The following is a 20375-nucleotide window of genomic DNA, read 5'->3' as shown; positions in this document are numbered from 1 at the left end:
GGTTCATTCATTTGTATATCCTGTCTTAGTCTTGCTCTTGATTAACCCTAATGTCTTGCTGTAACTACCATTTACTGTCTTCATTACCTAACTACTGTTGCTCTTTTTTTTACACATCTTCCACATCTTCCTTCTATCTCTTCTTGAATCCAACCACACTGGCCCATGGCAAACAGCATGTTCGGAGAGATAAATAGGGGAGTGTGGTTCCTGAAACCAGTGCATCCTCGCTGGCAAGCTGAGCTAAGGACTATCCTCCTCAATCACCTCTAAGCCTTTTCATGCAACACCTAAAATGAAGGATTGTAGCTACTGAAGTGAAGACAAGCCTCTCTCTGCCTGGTGTAGATTAGCACACACGCAAGCACGCACACACGCAGACATACACACACACACGTACAACACAAGTAAGTAGCACACTCCCACATTGAAAGATTAGCAGTGACGGGGGCCCTTGAGTACCTGGCTGGCTGCAAAAGAGCAAGGTGAGTCTTGAAAATACCAAGCTAACTCTGATGAATAAAAACCATTAAATTGGCTGCCTTAGGGTGTAAAAACCGAAGAGCCATCAACCTGGAGACTGCTTTTGAACCTAATAAACTCTGAAGGTGAATGAGAATGGAAAAGGAGTTAAAAAAAAGTAAGAAAACATTTAACGAATATTGAGCAGAATATTGTGAGAAATTGAAAACATGATGTTCCAATGTGGACAATTTGTTTGTAACTTAAATATTATCGGTAACGAAACTGAATGATATGACCAGCTGTTAAAGTAAAGCTGTAAAATGAATTCCTCCTCATGTCCTGAAAAAACAAATACTAAACTAAATGCAATACACTCAATGCCTTACCGCTAAAATCCAACATTACCATATGGAATCTGTAAATTATGGACCTTCAAACCACGAACATCAGTGTGGTCGTAACACCGTCCATCTCATGTTTCCTCTTGGTGTTAGGCTCACCACAGCCATTACGACCTGTCTGGGTTATGAGGCTGTAAACTCTTGCACTCCATCATTAACCCAAGATCACGCTTCTTGCTGGCTGTCATCATTACATCATTATCATTGGCTGTGCATCATTGGTAATACCAGGTTGTATCATATCTCATTGTGTATGACAGATTATGTGTTTTTCCTATCACGTTTAAACCAGTAGGGAATTGCTCGTTGCTTGACAAGAAGTAAGAGCTGTATTTGATGCTTCACCCAATGAAGAAGTGAAATATGGATGTCCTCACTTTTTCTTTAATGTGTTTCAGTTCAACAAGTGGCTGATCCATCATTTTAAGTGTCATCCAATTCAGACACTTGGTGTAAGCACAAACACAAATCTCTGCAATTTCCATCCAGCAGTCGACAATTTGTCCCATTTTGTGCTTACTGATAACTTACAGAATTCTCCCTCAGTTACAGATTAGGTTAAATGGATCATGGAGGGTTTGTGTTGACACTGACCTGTGGCTCCCTTGATAGAGGAAGCTTTTCCCTCAGAGGTTCCTTTGAAGGCCTGCACTGATATCTGGTACTCTGTTCCTGGAAACAGACCTGCAGAAAGAAAAACATTTTTAATCTCTAAAATATTTCAGTCAAACTATTCTCTTTATTGTTTTGACTAAGACTGATTACTTGAATTTTGCTAGGCCTAAAAATCCCTTACCTGTGTCATATGCGAGGGAAATAACTTTTGGTTAAACCAAGCTAAAGCCATACTCTCTGATGGAACTTTTCAAGCAGAAATGTTTAATTTTAGAGACTTACACAGCAAAATACTGGGGAGCAGCTGTTATTTACCTATAGTAATAGATAATTATCTGTATTTAAATGTATATCTGGTATGATGAAAAGTGACCAGCAAATGATAAGATGCATTCTGCAATTTAATACATTTGCATTACATGCTTCATTTCCTGTGATTCTGTATGTTATACTATATTGATAGTATAAAAATGTAGCGACATTCAAAACTTTAATTATTTGTATTAAAAGCACATCACACCAAATATCAAACAGCAGGATAGTTACAAACACTAGAGAAACAAAACAGAGGAACATAAATTGTATAATAACAGGGGGAAAATATCAGTAGAGCATACATTGTTTCTATATTTCTGCATAGGATAATCGGATATTGAGAGGTAAATTAGCACCTAATTCTGGCGCAGCAAAGGCACAGCCTCCTAAGTCTTGTTTTCAAGCTTGTTTTTCTGTCTGTTACAACACTTACCGACAATAGTGTGTTTGGTGCGCGCCTCTTGGCTCCTCTTGACGTTCAGCTCCTCCTCCTGTCCTGCTGGGTCAATGTGTGTGAGCCTGAAGTGATCCACCTCAGATCGTGGGTTCTTCCAGTCCACGTTGATGGAGACTTCTGTCTGGCCAAGAACTCTGATACCATCAATAGTGGAGACATCTGGGAAGGATACAAGTGTTGGACAGCAAGGTGGAACAGGGAGTTCAGACGTGACCCTTACACTGGAAAGCTTAAATTAAAGCCCCTGTAATCACAAGCATCTGCTTTACTATACTGCCATGTGCTTGAGCTAGATAATGGATCCATTTTACCCTGAAATGTGAGGGAGTCATTCAGAATGTTTTCTTTTTGCTGTCAGGAAAATATAATACGTGATATAAGCACATTTGTGCTTGGCTAAAAAAATCACACCTTGTCCGACGACATACAGTGTCTGCCCTAAATGGTATAAAAATGGCCCACTGTTGTCTATGTATGAATAAACAAATACTAGCACATATATAAATAATGTTGATCAGGAGACATTCTGAGTAAGATAGAAATGATATGTTAGCAATACTCATTGAACATGATACTCTCCTCTATGATACTGTGACTGTACTATACTAACTATACCACTCCTAGACCGAGGTATTTTCAAAAGATTAGGAGCATTAAAGGCTTTTTCACACATATGCCATTAGATAAAAATATATGAAATACAAATGTTCCATTTATGATATTAATATACCCAGGAGGGACGTCAAAATCATAGCATATGGTGAAAATACACAGAACAAAGTGACAAAAAATTGAACCAAATGAAAAGTGTTAGAATTTTTTGATGCCAGCTATTGGGTTTTTGTAAAGGAAAAAGAAAAACATTCACTTAAACCCTCTTTTGAAGTAGACCATCTTTTGAAGTTGAAAACTATGCAACCATTCTGCCTCATGCTATGTACTACTACAACCATAAGCCAGATGAGGCCGTGTTTTCTCAGGCCCATTTGGGAATCCCATGCTTTGTGCGGTTTTTTTTTAATGGCTAACCAGGCTAACCACACATCAGAGTTAAACTCAATCTCTCCCTCTGTCTGTCTTTCTCGCTCCTGCCCACCAATCCGGTCTAGTAAACTGTTGCTCTTCACATCTGTCTCCAGCACATCTGTAATCAAGTCCGATTTCCATTAAACACATCCGTGTAGCCATTTCCTTGTAATTACCTTTCAATTTAATGGCGAACAAACCAATGCTTAATGAAACACGTTGTAATGACAGGCTTTAGCTTGTTCATTACTTTCCAGCAAAGCATTTCCGTAAAAGACCTTTACGGTAGGTTTAAATACAGGAAACTTCACATCTTGCACAAATCACTGCAAATTATTTAGCATAAATGGAACAGACTGTTTAACCAAGCTTGGATATATACTCTAATCATGTGACCGTCCACATTACAAAGTGATAAAAACAGTCAAAACTAATTATTATTGTTTTAATCTGGAAATATAATGTTACAAATGTGGTATAGTGGCCGGTTAACTAAAACATTTAAATGATTTTGCAATGTGTAACTCTAGAAAATCTAAATCTGCCCAGGCACATCGGTTTTTAAATGGTCACATATGACTTTAAAGCTACACCACAGACACATTTAAAGGGCAACATGCTGCATCCAGCCCAGTTCTGCTTCACCAGTCATGGATCTCAATCTGTGTCATGTTCATTTAATTAAAAAAACTTTTAAGGCCTCATTGTTGTTTTTTCAGATGTACTCTAGTGCACTGTGCTTACCTGTGGTAGCCTCGATCTTGTCTGCTTCACTTTGGATTTCTTTGATGACGGCATAAACTTGGACAATGTATGTGACCCCGGGACTCAACCCTGTAATAAGGTAGGAGTTCTCTGTGTTGGGAACCTTAACCTAAGATACAGTGGGTTGAAGCAAAGGTGTTATAGAAGTGAGATAATATGGTTCTACTGTATCTATTTGACAACTCTATACAGATAAAGAACATCTACAACATACTTGATTCAGGGCACTCTCATCATCTTTGGGATGGTATGTCAGAATGTAATACTCTGCCCCACGAACTGACTCCCACTCAACCAGGAGAGATGTGTCCGTCACCTGGACCAGCTGCAGACCCTGAGGGCCGAGGACTGAAAGAGAAATACAGAGAGGAAGAGTTTAACAGAGGTTGAAGCACATTGTAATGCATTGTTCTATCACTTTGATCACATCTTTGACTGCTTCACTTTTATCTTCTGTAATTTTTCTCTATAACACCTGAAGTCCCTCTTTTGTGAGAAAAAATGGTCATAATACAGTTGCAAGCAAAAAAATGAAAATTTCTGTTTGTAATAGTACGAGATATTAACCCCCATACCTATCTATCAAACTACAACAAACAAAAAAACAAACAATGCAACAATATTAACATTTTGATAGGAGAAATGTATATGTTTTTAAATATTTGGACCCATTTAATACTTAACTGCTGAACTTTTTTTACTGCATACCACAGTCTATATATGTGAACTTTTTATGTAATAAATATTGGAGGTAAAATATCTAATAATAAATTATTCAGTTTCTGGTGACAGTTTAGTCCGTATTGTTTACTGGTTGGACACTTCAGGCTTCACATACACATTTAAATCCATAAAATTATAATTAAACCAAGGAATCATGAACCATAAACAAGCAATCTCAGATGGAAATCCAAAGAAATCATTTTTCATTGGTTATAAAAGGCCCAAGAGAAGGTGATGATGGAAGAAAAATATGGCAGGGTGTGAATAACATCGTATTAAACTACGGTAGAGTACAATAACAAAAAGCTGCCAAAAGCAAAAGACAGCAAGTCAGCAGTGTTGTGGAACAAGGCTTTCAACATACAAGTGGGATGGGTGTTGAAGGAAGCAACCATAACTTTGGCAGGGAAGGATTTCACAACAGGTTCAAATGCCATTCCACAAGGCTGAAAAAAACCTTCAGGAAGCCAAATGTTTTTTTTTCTTCTCAAATGCAGCAATCCTTTCCATCCAGTAGCAGTTAATATCCCCCCAGTTGCTACTCTAGGCTCGACTATCAACAGGCTTTACACTAGAATAATATTTCAGAACAGCTGGGGAGGATACATTAACATATTAACATTGTAAACTGTGGAAACTAATAGTGATTTGGGTCTCTTTTGAGGAAAAAAATATTAGAATAACATGTTTGTACTTCTTGTAAAGGCTATAAATCTGCAGCAAGTGAGCCCTAAGGCAGTATCACTGGTAATATTGTGAGGGACAAATGAAATAGGAGTTCAGACTACTGGACCTTTGTGTAGTATTAGCATCCATTTGTAAATAAGAGACTCTGAGAAACTTCCTTTATTCACTGAACACGAAAAAATTGCCAAATATGGTTTTGATTTGAGAACCTAACTCAAAGGGTACATTATGTGGACTGTAATCTTCTTCTTTTTTTGAGACAGTCAAAGGAGCCACAGTAAGAATCCTAAATCCAAAGCATCTGCATTGTGTTGAAATAGCTCTACAGAATTTACTCTCTTCACTTTTCATAATCTCAACCGCTTTGTGTAAAGATTATCTTATTGGATGTGGTCGCTAAATTTCCCACTTTTCAAATCTAACGTGATGGATAGAGTTTAAGCTACAAAACTATTATATTCATTGTTGAAGCACCACTGATTCTCTAAACCATGTGGCATCTGCCTTTGATTATGGCAAGAAAAAATAATAATGTAGAAGCTATATTAACATTGACGGCAAGGAACTACCGCTGCTTTACCGGATGATAAGTATTTTTAAATCCACACTTCAAAAGTCATGTCCTCACCCATGGAGCAGATTGACATCCATCATTCTGGTTCTAAAATGGCAAGTAGCCAAATAAAACAAAGGATGTCTCTTCTTCTCCCTTGGCGTATTACCACTGTTATTACATAAGCTAAAAACAATATTATCTATTTTTTTTTTCTTACCACCCACTTTCTCTTCCTCCCTGATTTTTCCTCTGACACGGCTTCCCTATTAATGTTGGACTCCAATCAACATCACCTACGTATGAGCCTGCCGAGCCAAATACAATGTGGCGAAACTAAATAACCATGAATAGTTTGACATAGCTGACCTGGCGGCTAATCTAAAGACTGTGGTTCAGGACCTGTAATTGGTTGTTAAGCTTTTCTTGTGGTCGATCCACGTGTAGCTTACATTAAAATCTCCTGCTTAAAGTATGTGATCTGAGTTAAATGTAGAGGATGAAACGCCATAGACACATAGCTAAAAGTTTCAATGAATATTATTTTGAAACTTTGTTTGCAGTCCCAGAGATAAACACTGTAAAAAGCTACATTTTGAGTAAAACCTCTGAGGCTGATTCTTCAAGATATCTTTAGAAATGGCTGTCACGGTATGAACTGAGTAGATTGAACTGACCTGGCTGCTGCTGTGCACCTTTCTGCATGCCTGGCCTTAAATTGCCATAAAATGCAATTTCGCACTCTGCTCCTGAGGCCGTACAGTAATAGCGTTTTGGTAAACAGTGCATTAAGCAGGAAAGGTGATCATTCTTCATGGGGGTCACTGCAAGGTGGCGGTCTAAAAGACTGATGTGTGTTCCTATTTTCCAGCGGTAGTGTAATACAGTTTGTGACCTTATGTCATATGTTGTCTAGAGGCCATAGCTGTCAGTGGTCACACGGTCAGCCCACTGGTTAGGCCCCATCAGCTGCTCTATCTGAAATAACTGTTGGGGAGATGCTTTAAATTCCCCACAACTAGGTCACTGTGGCCATCATAATAACTTATATTACTTTAGTTTAGGTCACTATTTATTACAAATAAGTAGGATATCAATTTGGCTAACAAGTTATAAATGATTATATAATTGAAAAGTCAACAGTATAAAAAGCCTCATAACAAAAGAAAAAGTAGTGTTGGTTGAGAAACCAATGTCATTGGTACAGTAAGGTTCGGATTGAGCGTTGCAGGGGGCAAATTTCTACAGAAAATATAATAAATGGTTGATGAATCACATTTAGCTACTTTGGTTTGAGGGTCCTGGTATAGTTCATGCTAGCACACTGGCACACTGCTATGGCTTACTGTACTAAACAGCCATTATCAAGTTATTAGTAACACTTGGCTAGCTTTTCGTTCAATTAAAAAAAAAAAGACTTATTGCACATATGTTGAATAGTCAAGGATGGTGCAGAATGAACCAAATGAATATAGCAATCCTTAAGCATGTATTCAGTGTCATACTAAAAGTTTTCATTAAATGCAATAGGAAGGAAATGTATTTGAGGGTGAACTGGGCTTTAGGGGCAAGTGCTATATTTTTAATGGTCCCATAGCTCCTTGTAGCATCTGTGTTTACCATAAGATGGCAGTTAACATTCACAGCTTAATGTCAGCAGAGCTGTAGAGGTGACTAAAAAAAAAGATGAGGTGGGAATCCTAATCCTCACAAGAAACACAGATCAAAACCTGGGTCATTAAGCTGCACCCTACATATACAAATCACCCTGAAAAAAGGTTTTAGTGGAACATGCTTACTCAGATGCCATTTATTTCTATGGGATTTAGAACAAAACAGGTATGAATGATCTTCAGTATCTTTAAACACTGACAGTTCGGAGTAAATGTCTTTTGAATATCTAATCTAAATCTCACTTCACCGTTTTAATGTTAACTAGTTCACAAAGTAATGCAGGCTAAGCCCAGGAAAGACTCCCAGCCTGATAGCATTTGTGTTGTTAGGCATTTTAATAGCTTACCTAACGAGCAGTCTTCGCCATAAAAGCCTTCTTCACAGATGCACTGGCCATCCACACACTGGCCTTTACCAATGCAGTCATTGGGACACTTCTGGATGCTGCAATCCTCACCGGTGAAGTGTGGGAAACACACACATTTGCCATCCACACATTCCCCTTTGTCATTGCAATCGTCTGGACATATCAGCTGGCTACAGTCCTCGCCTGCGTAGCCCTGAAGACACACACACTTCCCATCAACACATCGGCCATTGTCATTGCACTCGTCAGGGCAGGAGGACACGGAGCAATCTGGGCCTTCCCATCCTGGGTTACAGAGGCAGCTGCAGGTCTCCGGTTGATAGGTACCATGCCCACTACAGCTTGTGTCCACTCCTTGAGAAAGATAAGAGATATAAGAAAGTATACAGCTAAGTAGGCTACATTTATCCTCAAGAACTGTGCTTTGTTATGTTTGTTGATAAATATTTTACATCCTGACAACAATCAATATATCAAATCCTCTGTTTAACTATGTAGGCACCTACTATTACTGAAGCCGAATCTTGAATGCAGGACTTTTACTGGTTCTAGCCTATTTCTAAATGGTATTGCTACTTTTACTTAAGTTAATGATTATACTTCTTGTCCATGGACTATGGTTTGTGGGTCAATATTGGGTTGTGGTTTTTATAAACTGTATATAATCCATGGATGTGGCACTGCTTACCTGCAGCTCCACCACTTCCACAACATCCCTGAGTACATTGGGTCTTTAGGTAGTTGACTTCTTCCTCCAGCCCATTGACTCTGTACAAGAGTGACATGAAGCTTTCAGACTCCTCACAGTCACACTTCGGTGTGTGCAGCCTGATGTTGTGTCTGAAGGTGATGTCATTCTCTCCATTTGTAGTGGTCTCAGTCTGCAGACCTACAGAATCCAACATAAATTCAATACTTTAGATACTACGGTGGGTCACAATCCTCACACACAATGATACGGTTTATTCAGCATAAAAACAAAACAAGAAGGTGAACCTTTCTTACTTCTGTCATTTCGAACCTGAGTGTGAGGTTAAATAATGCGGGTAGTGTAACCTTTATCAACTCTTTCAATTAAATACATGATTTCCTATCCCTATGTTGAAAGGGTTCAAATTCATATCATATTTCTTACAGAAAAAGTTTCTTCAGCTCTTCTCGTTTACAGATTTTCATCCTTTTCACTTAGCTTTCTACATACACACTCATACACCACTCATGTTTCAGTAATTATTCTCAGTTGCATACTTTCTCGTTGTAATTCTTATTATTGTTTATGACCTGTTTTGTCCTCGGTTGGTAGGCTCTCAACTTTACAACTGGAAGTCCCAGGGATGTCGATTTTATAGACGTGGCTGAAGGTGACTCCCTGCTCTGGAGCTGAGGGGCCGGGGTGGTTAGTGGCGGCGCTGAAGTGTGACACAGTGCAGAGTATCACCAGCAGGCACGGGGCCCTCCACAGGAGACTGGTGGTCATGGCTAGAGGACGAGATAAGAGCATAATGTGATCTGCCACACTGTTGTTGTTGTTTATTTTGCATTCTACCATAGAAATGATACGGGTCTATAAGGACCATCACTTAGGGATCCTCTATGCATGTGTATATGAGCATACTGTTGTCTTAAATTATAGAAACAACTATAGAATTAAAACTAAAGTCCTCAAATCAAATACACTTTTAAGATTCTCAAACAGTGGGACCCAACACAATTCTTGATACCATCATGAAATATATATCACATCTGTTTTTTAGGTGCAAGTTCATAGGCCTCAAAGAGATTGCATCTATGGCAAGGACTTCTGAAACTTTAGATGTTAGTCATTATAGCTGTTTGAATCTGAGTCTCCTGGTTGAAAGAGGGTCACATTTGTGTTTTCCAGACAGTGTTTACAGAGCGGAGGGCCAAAATACTATCTGTAGAATGCAGAAGTTATATTACATTTAGTGAGGTACGCTGCTGTATATTTAATTTCAGGCAACCTGAACCATTGTGTCACTGTGGTGTTTGTGTGTATGTGTGTCCTGCCCCTCATTCCACAGTATAGCAGCAGAAAGTAAGCAGTTATGACTTTGCCAAAGATCGCTCAGAGATTCGCACTAAACCATAAATTGTGCTCAGTCAGGCGTTTCAGAGCCTCAGAAACGTGCCCTCAGTGATGATGTAATTGTGTTTAATGACAGCGATGTCATGTGAACTTAAACCTTGTAGCAGCAAGAGGCTTCCCCGGAAAACCAAATTACATGCTTTCAAAATAGTAAGCCATATAAAACTTTGATCTTAATTTAACATTCTGATGTAAAAGTTGGAATTGCTGCCGAATAAACTTTTGATCTAACTTTGCTGAGTGTGTGTGGTCTATGGAAACACAAACCCTATAATGGAGTGACAGAAAAGAAAACCCAGTAATAAAATGTTGTGGGTCCTGCTGTGTTGTATGACCGCACTGCTATATTATATCTTTCATGCTTAAATAAATACGTTGGATTTATTTGAAATGATACAGGATTATTCAATGGAATATGCATGCTCTGCAAAAGCCAAGTGTTGAAACAATACTGCACTTATACTGCATATAACCATAAAAGACAGCAATAGGAAAAAGACACAAAAAAGTATCCCAGACTTTACAAGCATGATATTGTGATAAACAATAATCACTGTTATTTTGAGCAAAGACTATAAAAGTGAAATATCTATGTAATTTAGTTTAATGATGCTGATTTTAAATATGTTTGTTAAGCGCAACTCTGAATGGGAGACATCAACCAAAAGGAAACCTAAACATTTGCCTCTTGAGCATCAAAGACAGAAACAGATGGAAAAGTAGAAAATGAGCAGGGAGAGAAACAGATCCTGAAATTCCCAGAAGACACTGGGAACATTTGCCAGAAAATTAAAATGTCAACAAGTAGATCTAAATCCTGCAGATCCAATGATACCATTATCAGATTAAGTGAGACTGTGAGTGGTTGAGAAAACCTGAACCTTTAAATATGTAAGAGATGGAAAGGTACTTCACTTACTCAATTGGACTCAATTTGTTTTCAGTAAAATAATCTTTGGTTTACTGCATGAATCCTTCCTCCAATGATTTACACAGGTTGTAACTCAAGTAGTTCTGCGATTAAAAAGTCTCCAGGCTTTTAAAAAGACATGCAATTACCATGAACTTTTTTTCTTACCTCTCCAAATGAAATACAGCTGAACTTGTCTGGTTATTTTATTGTATTTGGTTGCTGTTGGTCAAAAGCTTGAGGTTGGAGACTGGTGCCTGTGCAAGAAATTCAAGCTATGACTTCACTGGGAAATTGCTTTTATGACCCAATGTGAGGGCCACAGCCTAGTGGATGTTTTATCAATGGCCAAGACTTTGGAGACCAAACCAGCGATGAGGTAAAAGATATATTAGGAGAAGGGGATGGACTGCGACAAAGGAAAGTATGGGGAAACATGAACAAAAATAGATTGATAGAGATTTAGTGAGTGAGAGAGAGTGAACAGGTAAGAGAGGGAATGATGAAGAGAGTGTGTTTGAGTCAGTGACAGTCTAGCAGTTAGCCACATTACCGGCACTATGCTATAGCCCTGTGGAATGCACTGAGAACTGGCACATTGAGATGCTTAACAAGCATGTTTATAGCTTCCTGTCAAGGTTTTTATTTGATGCTTGCCATTTTCAGGCCCTTTCCTTATTTCTTTTGGAAGAGATAGCACTGTGACCTTCCAAGCATAGCAGACGGCCACTACTGAGGACTAAGAATGTCCCGGTGTAGGGAAAGAGAGACAGATGGAGGGATTAATGGAGAGAGGAAATGGGGGAATAGAGAAGAAGGTGGGGCAGTCACATTTGAGAGTTACTGCCAGAGAGATTTTGGGGGTTTGCCGGACGATTAAGGTGAAAAAATAGTTGGTCGGTTGATGGATGGATGGATGGATGGATCGATCCGTGGATTGATTGAATTAGTTATATCCTCCAATATTGTAAGGATTTTACATCACATATAATAAAGTACTTGATGGGTATTTTCCAAACCACCAGTAACATAAAGATGTTGAACTCAGGGTTGGCATCAAATCCAGGGCTCATGATCTGAAAGCAGTTGACTGTCATGAGTCACTGTAAGTCAATACACAAAATAGGAAGACAGAATCGCTTCAGTCCAGTGGCAGTCTCACTCAGCATATCCGCCATCCAGATAGCATTTCAGTCTGGCTTTCAAACCCTCAAGTAAAATTCAACATGTCCATAAATACTGGTAAAAATTCCTTCCTGACAATAACTTCTCCATGTCAAAGCAAAGCTATGTCAATGGGCCTGTAAAATGTTTGTTCACTACCTGTGATGTGTGTTCACTCTTTTATATGAAGAAAGAAGTGCGTGGGGCTCCGACCATGTGTGTACAGTATGTGAGTAAAACATGTTATTTATAGCTTAGAGAGACAAGGGGGGATTGCCTCCACATGTACTGTAACAACAGCACTTTAATCACCAGCAGACAATGCTGTCTGGAGCCACAGACACCTTCAATAAAGGCTTGTTGTCAAGCGATATTTGTGTTTCTATAACTCTAGATATGGATCGGAGGTCAACAGGTGAAACATAGATCAACAGCCGTAGAAAAGTATAGTTTTGGGAATGCAGATACACTCAAAAAGAGATATGCAAAGGCTCATATCCTTTGTAGAAGGACATTAAGCTTCAGCCAGAAGGTAGACTTTTTCACCAAGTCTCAACTCAAGGCGAGTCTCATTAGGCCAAACCAATAAGCCTCAGGAGAGAATAGCAGAGGGTTTAAATATACCAGCAGCTAGGTCCTGCATTTAAGTGCGGTCACAAACTTGTAGACGTTCCTTTTCCCTTGCTTTCCTCTCCCCAGCTTGCAGACAGAAAGGGGAAAATGAATAAAACGAAGCTGAAAGCAATTATCGTCTGAGAGCAAAGCTCAAATCGTCACGAAACCGTCGGCCTCCCGCTGCTTTGCTGACCACAAGTAGCCCTTGATAAGGCCTTGACTTTATCAGAAACATAGAGGCTTTAATCCCCTTTGTGGGGTTGTCAGATGAAAACCTAACCAACTGAGCAGAAAGAAAAATAACATAACCCGAGCATTAATAAATCCTAAGCCTAAGTTCTGACAGAGATACATTTTTGTAATAATAAAGCGTGTTTTGAGTAGCTTTCATGAGCCCAGGGGCTATTTTCAATCAGTGAAAGTTAATGAAAAAAACTGGAGTTGTGAGGTTTCCATGAAAGCAGTCACGTTATGCAATATGAACATTTTCTTTTAGCTATACCCACTCGTGGTTGTGTGTGTCTTTCTCTCTCTCTCTTTCTCCCTCCTTCACTCTCTGTATCCCTCTATCGTTTTGCATGGCTGAGGGCCAACATCTGTAGCTCTTTTTTCTGGGGGCTTCTGTGTATCCCCTGAGCCAGCACAGTAGCATTAAAGGTAAATCTACTGGATCGACAACCCTGTGAGAATATCCATCAACCCTGCACATAGTTATTATAAATATTTATGTTATTATCATAGAAGAACATTTGTGCTGGCAGCTATGTTGACATATAAAGTAGGATTATGTACAACAATGGGGAACTAGATTTACAAATCATAAATAAATGCAGAAATAAAAGCTTACAGCAGCTCTGAAGGGAAAAACTCAGATTTTTGTAATTATGTTTACATTTACAAAAGCTCAGACTAGCTTTGAACTGATCAAAATGTACAAATATTTTTAGAGAAGCTAATTTAATATAATGTGTTTTAATAAAGTATTTCTATTTTCTTCATCTTTAATCATTATTCAGTCAACAAAACACATAAGTTAAAGTAGCAATACAACATTATGAAAATACTCCGTTACAAGTAAAAAAAGTCATGCCATCAAAATGTTACCTAAGGGAAAATGCTCAGTTGAACATTATCATAAAACTGGATACATTTTGTAAGATTTATTATTAATGCATTAACAGGTAGTGCTGTAATTAATAATTAAATCTATGAGAATGGATATTTTTAATTAAATAGTTATTTGTTTTATAGATAACATCTTCATTTTTAAAGTAACTGATAAGATAGATAGAATCGGAGGATGAAACCCTCTTTATTGGTCACATACATGCACACAGCAGAGCACACACAGTGAAATTGGTCCTCTGCATTTAACCCAATGGGGAGGGGGATTGGAGGTGCCTTGCCCAAGGGCACCACAGCAGGGCCTAGGAGGTGAACTGGGACCTCTCCAAGTAGCAGTCCACTTTCCATATTTCAAGTCTGTTCGGGGACTTGAACCGGTGACCCTACGATTCCCAGTCCAAGCCCCTACTTACTGAGCCACTGCTGGACTAACAACATGATAACAACATGTTCCTTTGAATGCTAGCTGGATAGTAGCATGAAATACAAATATAAAGACTACACATTTGTACTTCAGGTCTACTTTCCACCAGTGGACAAAAAACAGCCCTTCCTTATAAATGCAGAAAAACATGGCTTCACAACTTCACAACACTTGAATGCTTATATTACTTACTTACAAGTGTGCCAAACCCCATCACATAAATATTCATCACTGACCAAGATTTCCACTTCTTTCTTGTTGCCATGCAAACAAACACGGGAACAGCTTCTGTCGGGTGAAACTTCATAAATTCCAGGTGTCAAGTTCAACTTTAAAATGTCATGCAACTTCAAGCAAAGTTCAGATGAAAGGTTGCATATGTGGGCTGTTTAACCAAAGTCCTACCATCCATCTGATCATAGACTGGTAGATGTAGAAAAAGAGGTGCGACAGGGATAAAGTGCAAATGAGGTAGTGAGAGAAAGACAGGGAGTTTAGATGGAGAGGAAGAAAGGGAGATAGGAGAGGAAGACAAGCTGAACAATTGGGCAAAAATCAATGTCCATTTGTTTAGAATGTCTAAAACATTACCAACAATAACTTTGATGTATAAAAAGATTAACAACCAAAAGCGTTAACACATAATGGAGCTGAGATGATATAGAATTTTCAAGAGCACAACAAAAATAACAATTTGAAATTAACAGCATGTTTCTTCTGTTGATGAAAATAGCTTGAATGTAATCATATATGTTAAAACGATTCTGAACCAGAAACACACCTACAGGTTAATTAGACTTATAACTACCACTAAATTAAATCATTTGCAAAAACATGACATATTGAGGACAGTACACATTAAGTGGCATGCTTAAATCAATAAGAATGACAGAGAAGGCTAATACTAAAATGTTGCCTTACCCTTGAGAGTTTTCTTTAACGTTTTCCTCCTCTACTCTCTTTCTTTCTCCTTTTCTCTGAAGGACTGAGCGTCACAAAGCCTCTCCCTCTGCCACCTGTTGACAGGCCTTGGCCAATGATTGAAAAACCTCAACACTGCCTGTTACTTTTGCTCTCTCCCTCCCTCTTCAATTGCTCAAATCTCTCCCTAATGCCTATAGGCCAATGAGTAGTTAGTTTGGGAGGGTCTCCTCTCCTGAAGTGATTGAAGAAAAGGGAGAGGGGGAGGAGGAGGAGGAGGAGGAGGAGGAGGAGGAGGAGGAGGAGGAGGAGCAGAGATAATGAGCAGCTCTTAATACTTGTTTCCCCTGTGGTTTAATCATACCTCTAACCTGGCTCATTCATCATATCAACACCTTAGTTTATTTTAATAATTTATTTTAATCGTTTCCTCTGCCTGTATGCGTTTGGTTACTGAAAGGAATCACTTTAGCAGAAGGCGTGTGGGGACTTGAACGTTAAAAGTAGAAATCAAGGGAGCAAGACAGAAGCCAAAGTAAATGTAGAGTCGGATACGGATAGAAGGAAACACAGGGGAGAGGTTTTTGATATAAAGAAATACATTTTAAAATTCTATAAAAAGAAAACACTTAAAATAAAGGGCACATTATAGTTAATGACGTGAGTACATCTACTGCCCTGTAGATCATATTAAAGAACAAGAAACACCACCGGAATGAAACATCCTGCATGTGATTGTGTTTGACAATGGTGATAATAATCTGTCCTTTTGAGCATTTATTATTATTGGTTGGATGACTGGCAGTAAGACAACCAAAAGCTTTGATTTGATCTGACATTTACAGACTTTTCTCTCCAAAATGTTCCTCCTTCTGTGAAAACAAACCTCCAGTAAGCATGCTTTGAGGACACATGGCAGGATAATTCCTTCAAGCTGACAGAAAAACCACACAATCCCCTCAGACTGCATTATGGTCACTTTAAAGTTACAAAGAAAAAGTTCCAGTTTCAATTTCTGGTAAGTTTGTATGTATGCTCTGAAATGTTTAAGTAGGCAGATTACTAAGTTAATGTATACAAAAAGATCACAAGCATCTCCATATACCATCATGACCATCACCCCAGGTGTCAAGGTTGGCAATACTTTACACTGACAGCGGCTGTTTGTCTCTAAATATATAAGTAAGGGTTCAAATTTCTGTGGGAACCAAGGGGACAGTGGGATTGTCCAAGTGAAACTAGAGCTGAGGCTGCAGGGCCTGGTGTGGTTGTTTGTAAAGAAAACGCTGCTTAAATGTTTAGTTGCACTCTTTTACATGTTGGACAACTAAAGATGAATCTGTCTTGACCCATAATCTGATAAGATGGACCATAGCATTCAGTAACCAGGAAGGAATTTAAAAATTAAATCAATACTGAGATATAGCAGTGAACCTGTTTAGCAGCTGAAAGGCTGGTGAAAGTAAAATGTCAGTTTTTGAAAATAGACATAAAGAGAAAGAAAGTGCTGGAATTTAAATTATATAAGGGAACAGGATGTTATTCAAATATTGACACTCCCAAGTTAATGTAATAATAATTAAAGGTATGTATTTTAGCGCTGTTCCGAGTGCTCAAAGCGCTTTACATTACATTATATTAAATATATTAGACATGTAATACTGATATGATACCCATATCGCGAACTTGTTGGTAAATGGTTGCTTGTTAAACATCTGCCAAACACTGAAACATTAGCTTTAATTTCATTTATGTTTTTGTTCAATATTACTGAGTATTTGCCTCTTAGGAGGCAAAGAAATGTAATCATATATTTGCCAATCTTTAGAAAACAAAGCAAAAGGACCAGGTATTATATTTGTATCACTGAGACATAACTCCTGAAAGATAATATCTGTCTTTCAGATACAGAAGCAAACTGCTCCTTGGACTGAGGACAAAGATGGATGAATCCCTGAATGCTCCATAATGACATAACAGACATTACATAACGTAATACTTTCTCCAAAAGTAAAATAGTAACCTTGGAACATCAGTGCAAGTAATGTCCAGCAGCAGATTTGGTGAGCTTCTTACCCATCTTATTTCCATGATCAGAGAGCTTTGAAACTATAGGACTCTTTCAAAGATACTATGCTGACAGAATAAATAATACAAAAAAATAATTAAGAGGCCTTGATTTTTTTATTTTATCATGATGAAAGATAGTGTTCAACATAAACAAAGCTCTTAAGGCTTTGTCATAAGAACGAGGAATCTGATGTATTGATTAACTTTGACTTTGAGTGGAGAGTAAAATGATTTGGATTCAGGTTTGTTTGAAAGAAAGGAACACTGATATGATATCCCCAAAACTCATCAGCCTCAATAAGGCATTATAATTCACCAAATTGGTTATACTTCAAAAATCAATGACTGAAGAAAAGTGTCATAGGGCAGTGCATTTAAAGAAATACCTTTGTCTTTAAATGAGAATCAGGCGGTACACTTATAGAAGTCTGAAACATTTCTCATAAATTCTGTGACACAGACATACGACACTAGATGCAACAGACGCACATATAACCTTTACTGGTATCATAGTCCGCATGTCTTTTGCCAATACTTGTGTCTTTCATGTTTGTGTCCGGGGAGTAGATATGAGAGCAGACTGTTGGTTGCTTATCTGACATCAGCTTCAAATGTTTGGAGCCAATTACTTTTGATCTGGATAGAGCCAAACTGATTCCAAACTAGCACAGAGGAATGCAGTAAAACACAAACACACACACACACACACACACACACACACACACACACACACACACACACACACACACACACACACACACACACACACACACACACACACACACACACAAAATAACAAAGTTGCCAACATGTTTGTCATAAGTGTCAACATGTGTTAAGTCTCCATTTCGGCTGACAACTCGTCCAAGTGCTTTTACAAATTTAAGGAACATTTAAAAAAAGATATGTTACTTCGGTCCCTTGTAGTTTGGTTAAAAATAACAACCAATCACAATAACAACAAAAAAACAACCTTCCTGTGGAGTTACAACTTCAACCACAGTTTAATGCAATGTAGTAACTTTGCATTACATTTTAAAAGTAAGAATGTATTAGGGCGTCATATTAAACTCTCCCACTATTTCTATGCATACTCCCTCATCTTTCAGATTTAACACATTTCTTAATCAAACCTAACAGAACACCTGGCATTCTACTCCTCAGTGGAAAAAGGTTTCAGATACACAGATTGTAAAATCGGCACATTGAACTTCATGCACTGGTCTGCTGTTATGACGTTTACTGCACTTCATGAGAGACTATTTGATGCATGCACTTCTAGGGAAATGTGACTGTTTCTCATTGTAAGAGCGTATCGGTCTCAGCTCATGTCGGGAAATTTACCCCATATTAGCAGCAGATGCAACAACTCCCCCACAGGAGTCACAGCGGGGCACATTTTAAATTATGTTTCCTTTAATGTCATGCAATGTCTGTTCTCTGTTTCGCTGAACTCTTAATGGAAGTTTCCACGCACCTTAAATTCCCCTTCGAGTTATTCCTGTTCTTTTACTACCAGACAAGAAGTTTACACTTTTAAAATGCAAACCATGACAAGATAAAAGGTCAAAAAATCTGCTTCATATCTGGTTCACGCCAATTGTAAGTGAAAAGCTGGGTGGTGATTTTAACCATCCTCATCCTTCCTTTTTACTAGTCTATTGCTGCCTTTATATCCTCATTAAGCAAAGTTATAACTATAATTACTGTATGTGGGGAAAAGTGGATCTGCTTCCTCTCCCCTGTGATGTTTTTTTTACCTAGATTTGAAGCACCTTAGCATAAGCAGTCTCCTTCTTCTACTCTATCTGATAGATAAAGCCGTCTTGTTTCATTTTAACACACTAAACAAAAACAAACAAAACTTGTGGTATTTGATACTGACTGATTTACAATGCAAAAATATAGGGAACTGTCTGGAAATTGCTGATGGGCTGCACAATAACAACCAGACTTTGTTATGATTCATTCCCTTGTTTCTTGTGTTCTCTGGATGACAGTAGAACATATTGTGGTAGACATTGTAGACTTTAGCATCTACTTTTCAATTAGGTTGGGATCTGGTTAGTAGGGCTGGCCATGTCATGTGGTTTGCATTGTTTCTCATGTTCTTTAAACTTTAAGTGTAGTCACAAGCTTCAAACACAGGGACGGTCAAATCATTATCAGGGTAGGAGTTTAGTTGTAATCGAATGTTCATCACCGTGTTTTATATTTATTTGCTGATTATTGACCTCAGTAAATACAAAGCACAGACAGCTTATCACCAAGGTTGTCTTTGGGCATTGCTCTTGGTCGCTGTGCTACAGACTAGGAAGCCTCCTACAAAGTGCAGGCAAGACATTGTGGTTGTGAAACAACAGTTACAGTGTTGCTCATTTTAAAAGCGTTGTTACAATTTTCCACACACAACATTCTTTCCTATGAGGCTGCAAGAGGAGAGCAACATAAGTACTGTAGGTAGAGTTCAATTAAACGCTTTACTGTAATTGTACAACCTCACGATAAAAGGTCAACACTATTTTCAAATGATTTCAATACATTCTTGGTCATTTTGTTGTTTAAAAGTTTACCAGTCCATTCCTGTTTTCCAACTCACTATCTTATTAAATAAATGTACCTTAGAGCATTACTACCATACCTCGATGTTCCTTCCCAAAATATGCTCTTCAGTATGTTTTGGATTTGAGTTTTAATGCTTTCTAAATAAAGGAAGTAGTTTATTGTCAACTCCTCATCGCCGGCTACAGCTCTTTGCTATTTAGTTTTTTCGGCCAGCTTAGATAAATAGCAGCCCTCGTGATACTCATATATTTTTAGAATTACCACATGTGAGAAGTGGTAGAAGTGTTGTTTAAAAAGGAATTTAAGCTACATAACGTCCCGCTATAATCAACATGATACTGGGATACTTTACCAGTAACGCCAACTGTTTGTCCTTTATAACAAATGGGTGTTATCAAAGAGAACTTTACCTTAAAGAATGGACAT

General features: G+C 38.3%; 1 protein-coding gene across 3 annotated transcripts in view; it reads right to left on the bottom strand.

The window, feature by feature from the left end:
• tnn (tenascin N) overlaps positions 1–15469 on the bottom strand; it is a 30369-nt gene extending 14900 nt beyond the window's left edge. For all 3 annotated transcript variants that reach the window (XM_063886786.1, XM_063886787.1, XM_063886788.1), the window contains exons 1-8: positions 15315–15469; positions 9330–9527; positions 8737–8937; positions 8028–8402; positions 4259–4392; positions 4024–4153; positions 2230–2412; positions 1461–1550 (exon numbers count right to left, since the gene is read on the bottom strand). In XM_063886786.1, coding sequence (XP_063742856.1) covers positions 1461–1550; positions 2230–2412; positions 4024–4153; positions 4259–4392; positions 8028–8402; positions 8737–8937; positions 9330–9525 — 1309 coding nt within the window. In that variant the 5' untranslated portion in view covers positions 9526–9527; positions 15315–15469. The remainder of the gene's footprint in view (positions 1–1460; positions 1551–2229; positions 2413–4023; positions 4154–4258; positions 4393–8027; positions 8403–8736; positions 8938–9329; positions 9528–15314) is intronic.
• Positions 15470–20375: the final 4906 nt, after the last annotated feature.

Source organism: Eleginops maclovinus, chromosome 6, assembly GCF_036324505.1.
Source record: "Eleginops maclovinus isolate JMC-PN-2008 ecotype Puerto Natales chromosome 6, JC_Emac_rtc_rv5, whole genome shotgun sequence".
Taxonomy (NCBI): Eukaryota; Metazoa; Chordata; class Actinopteri; order Perciformes; family Eleginopidae; genus Eleginops; species Eleginops maclovinus.
This window is presented reverse-complemented; position numbering and strand designations above follow the sequence as displayed.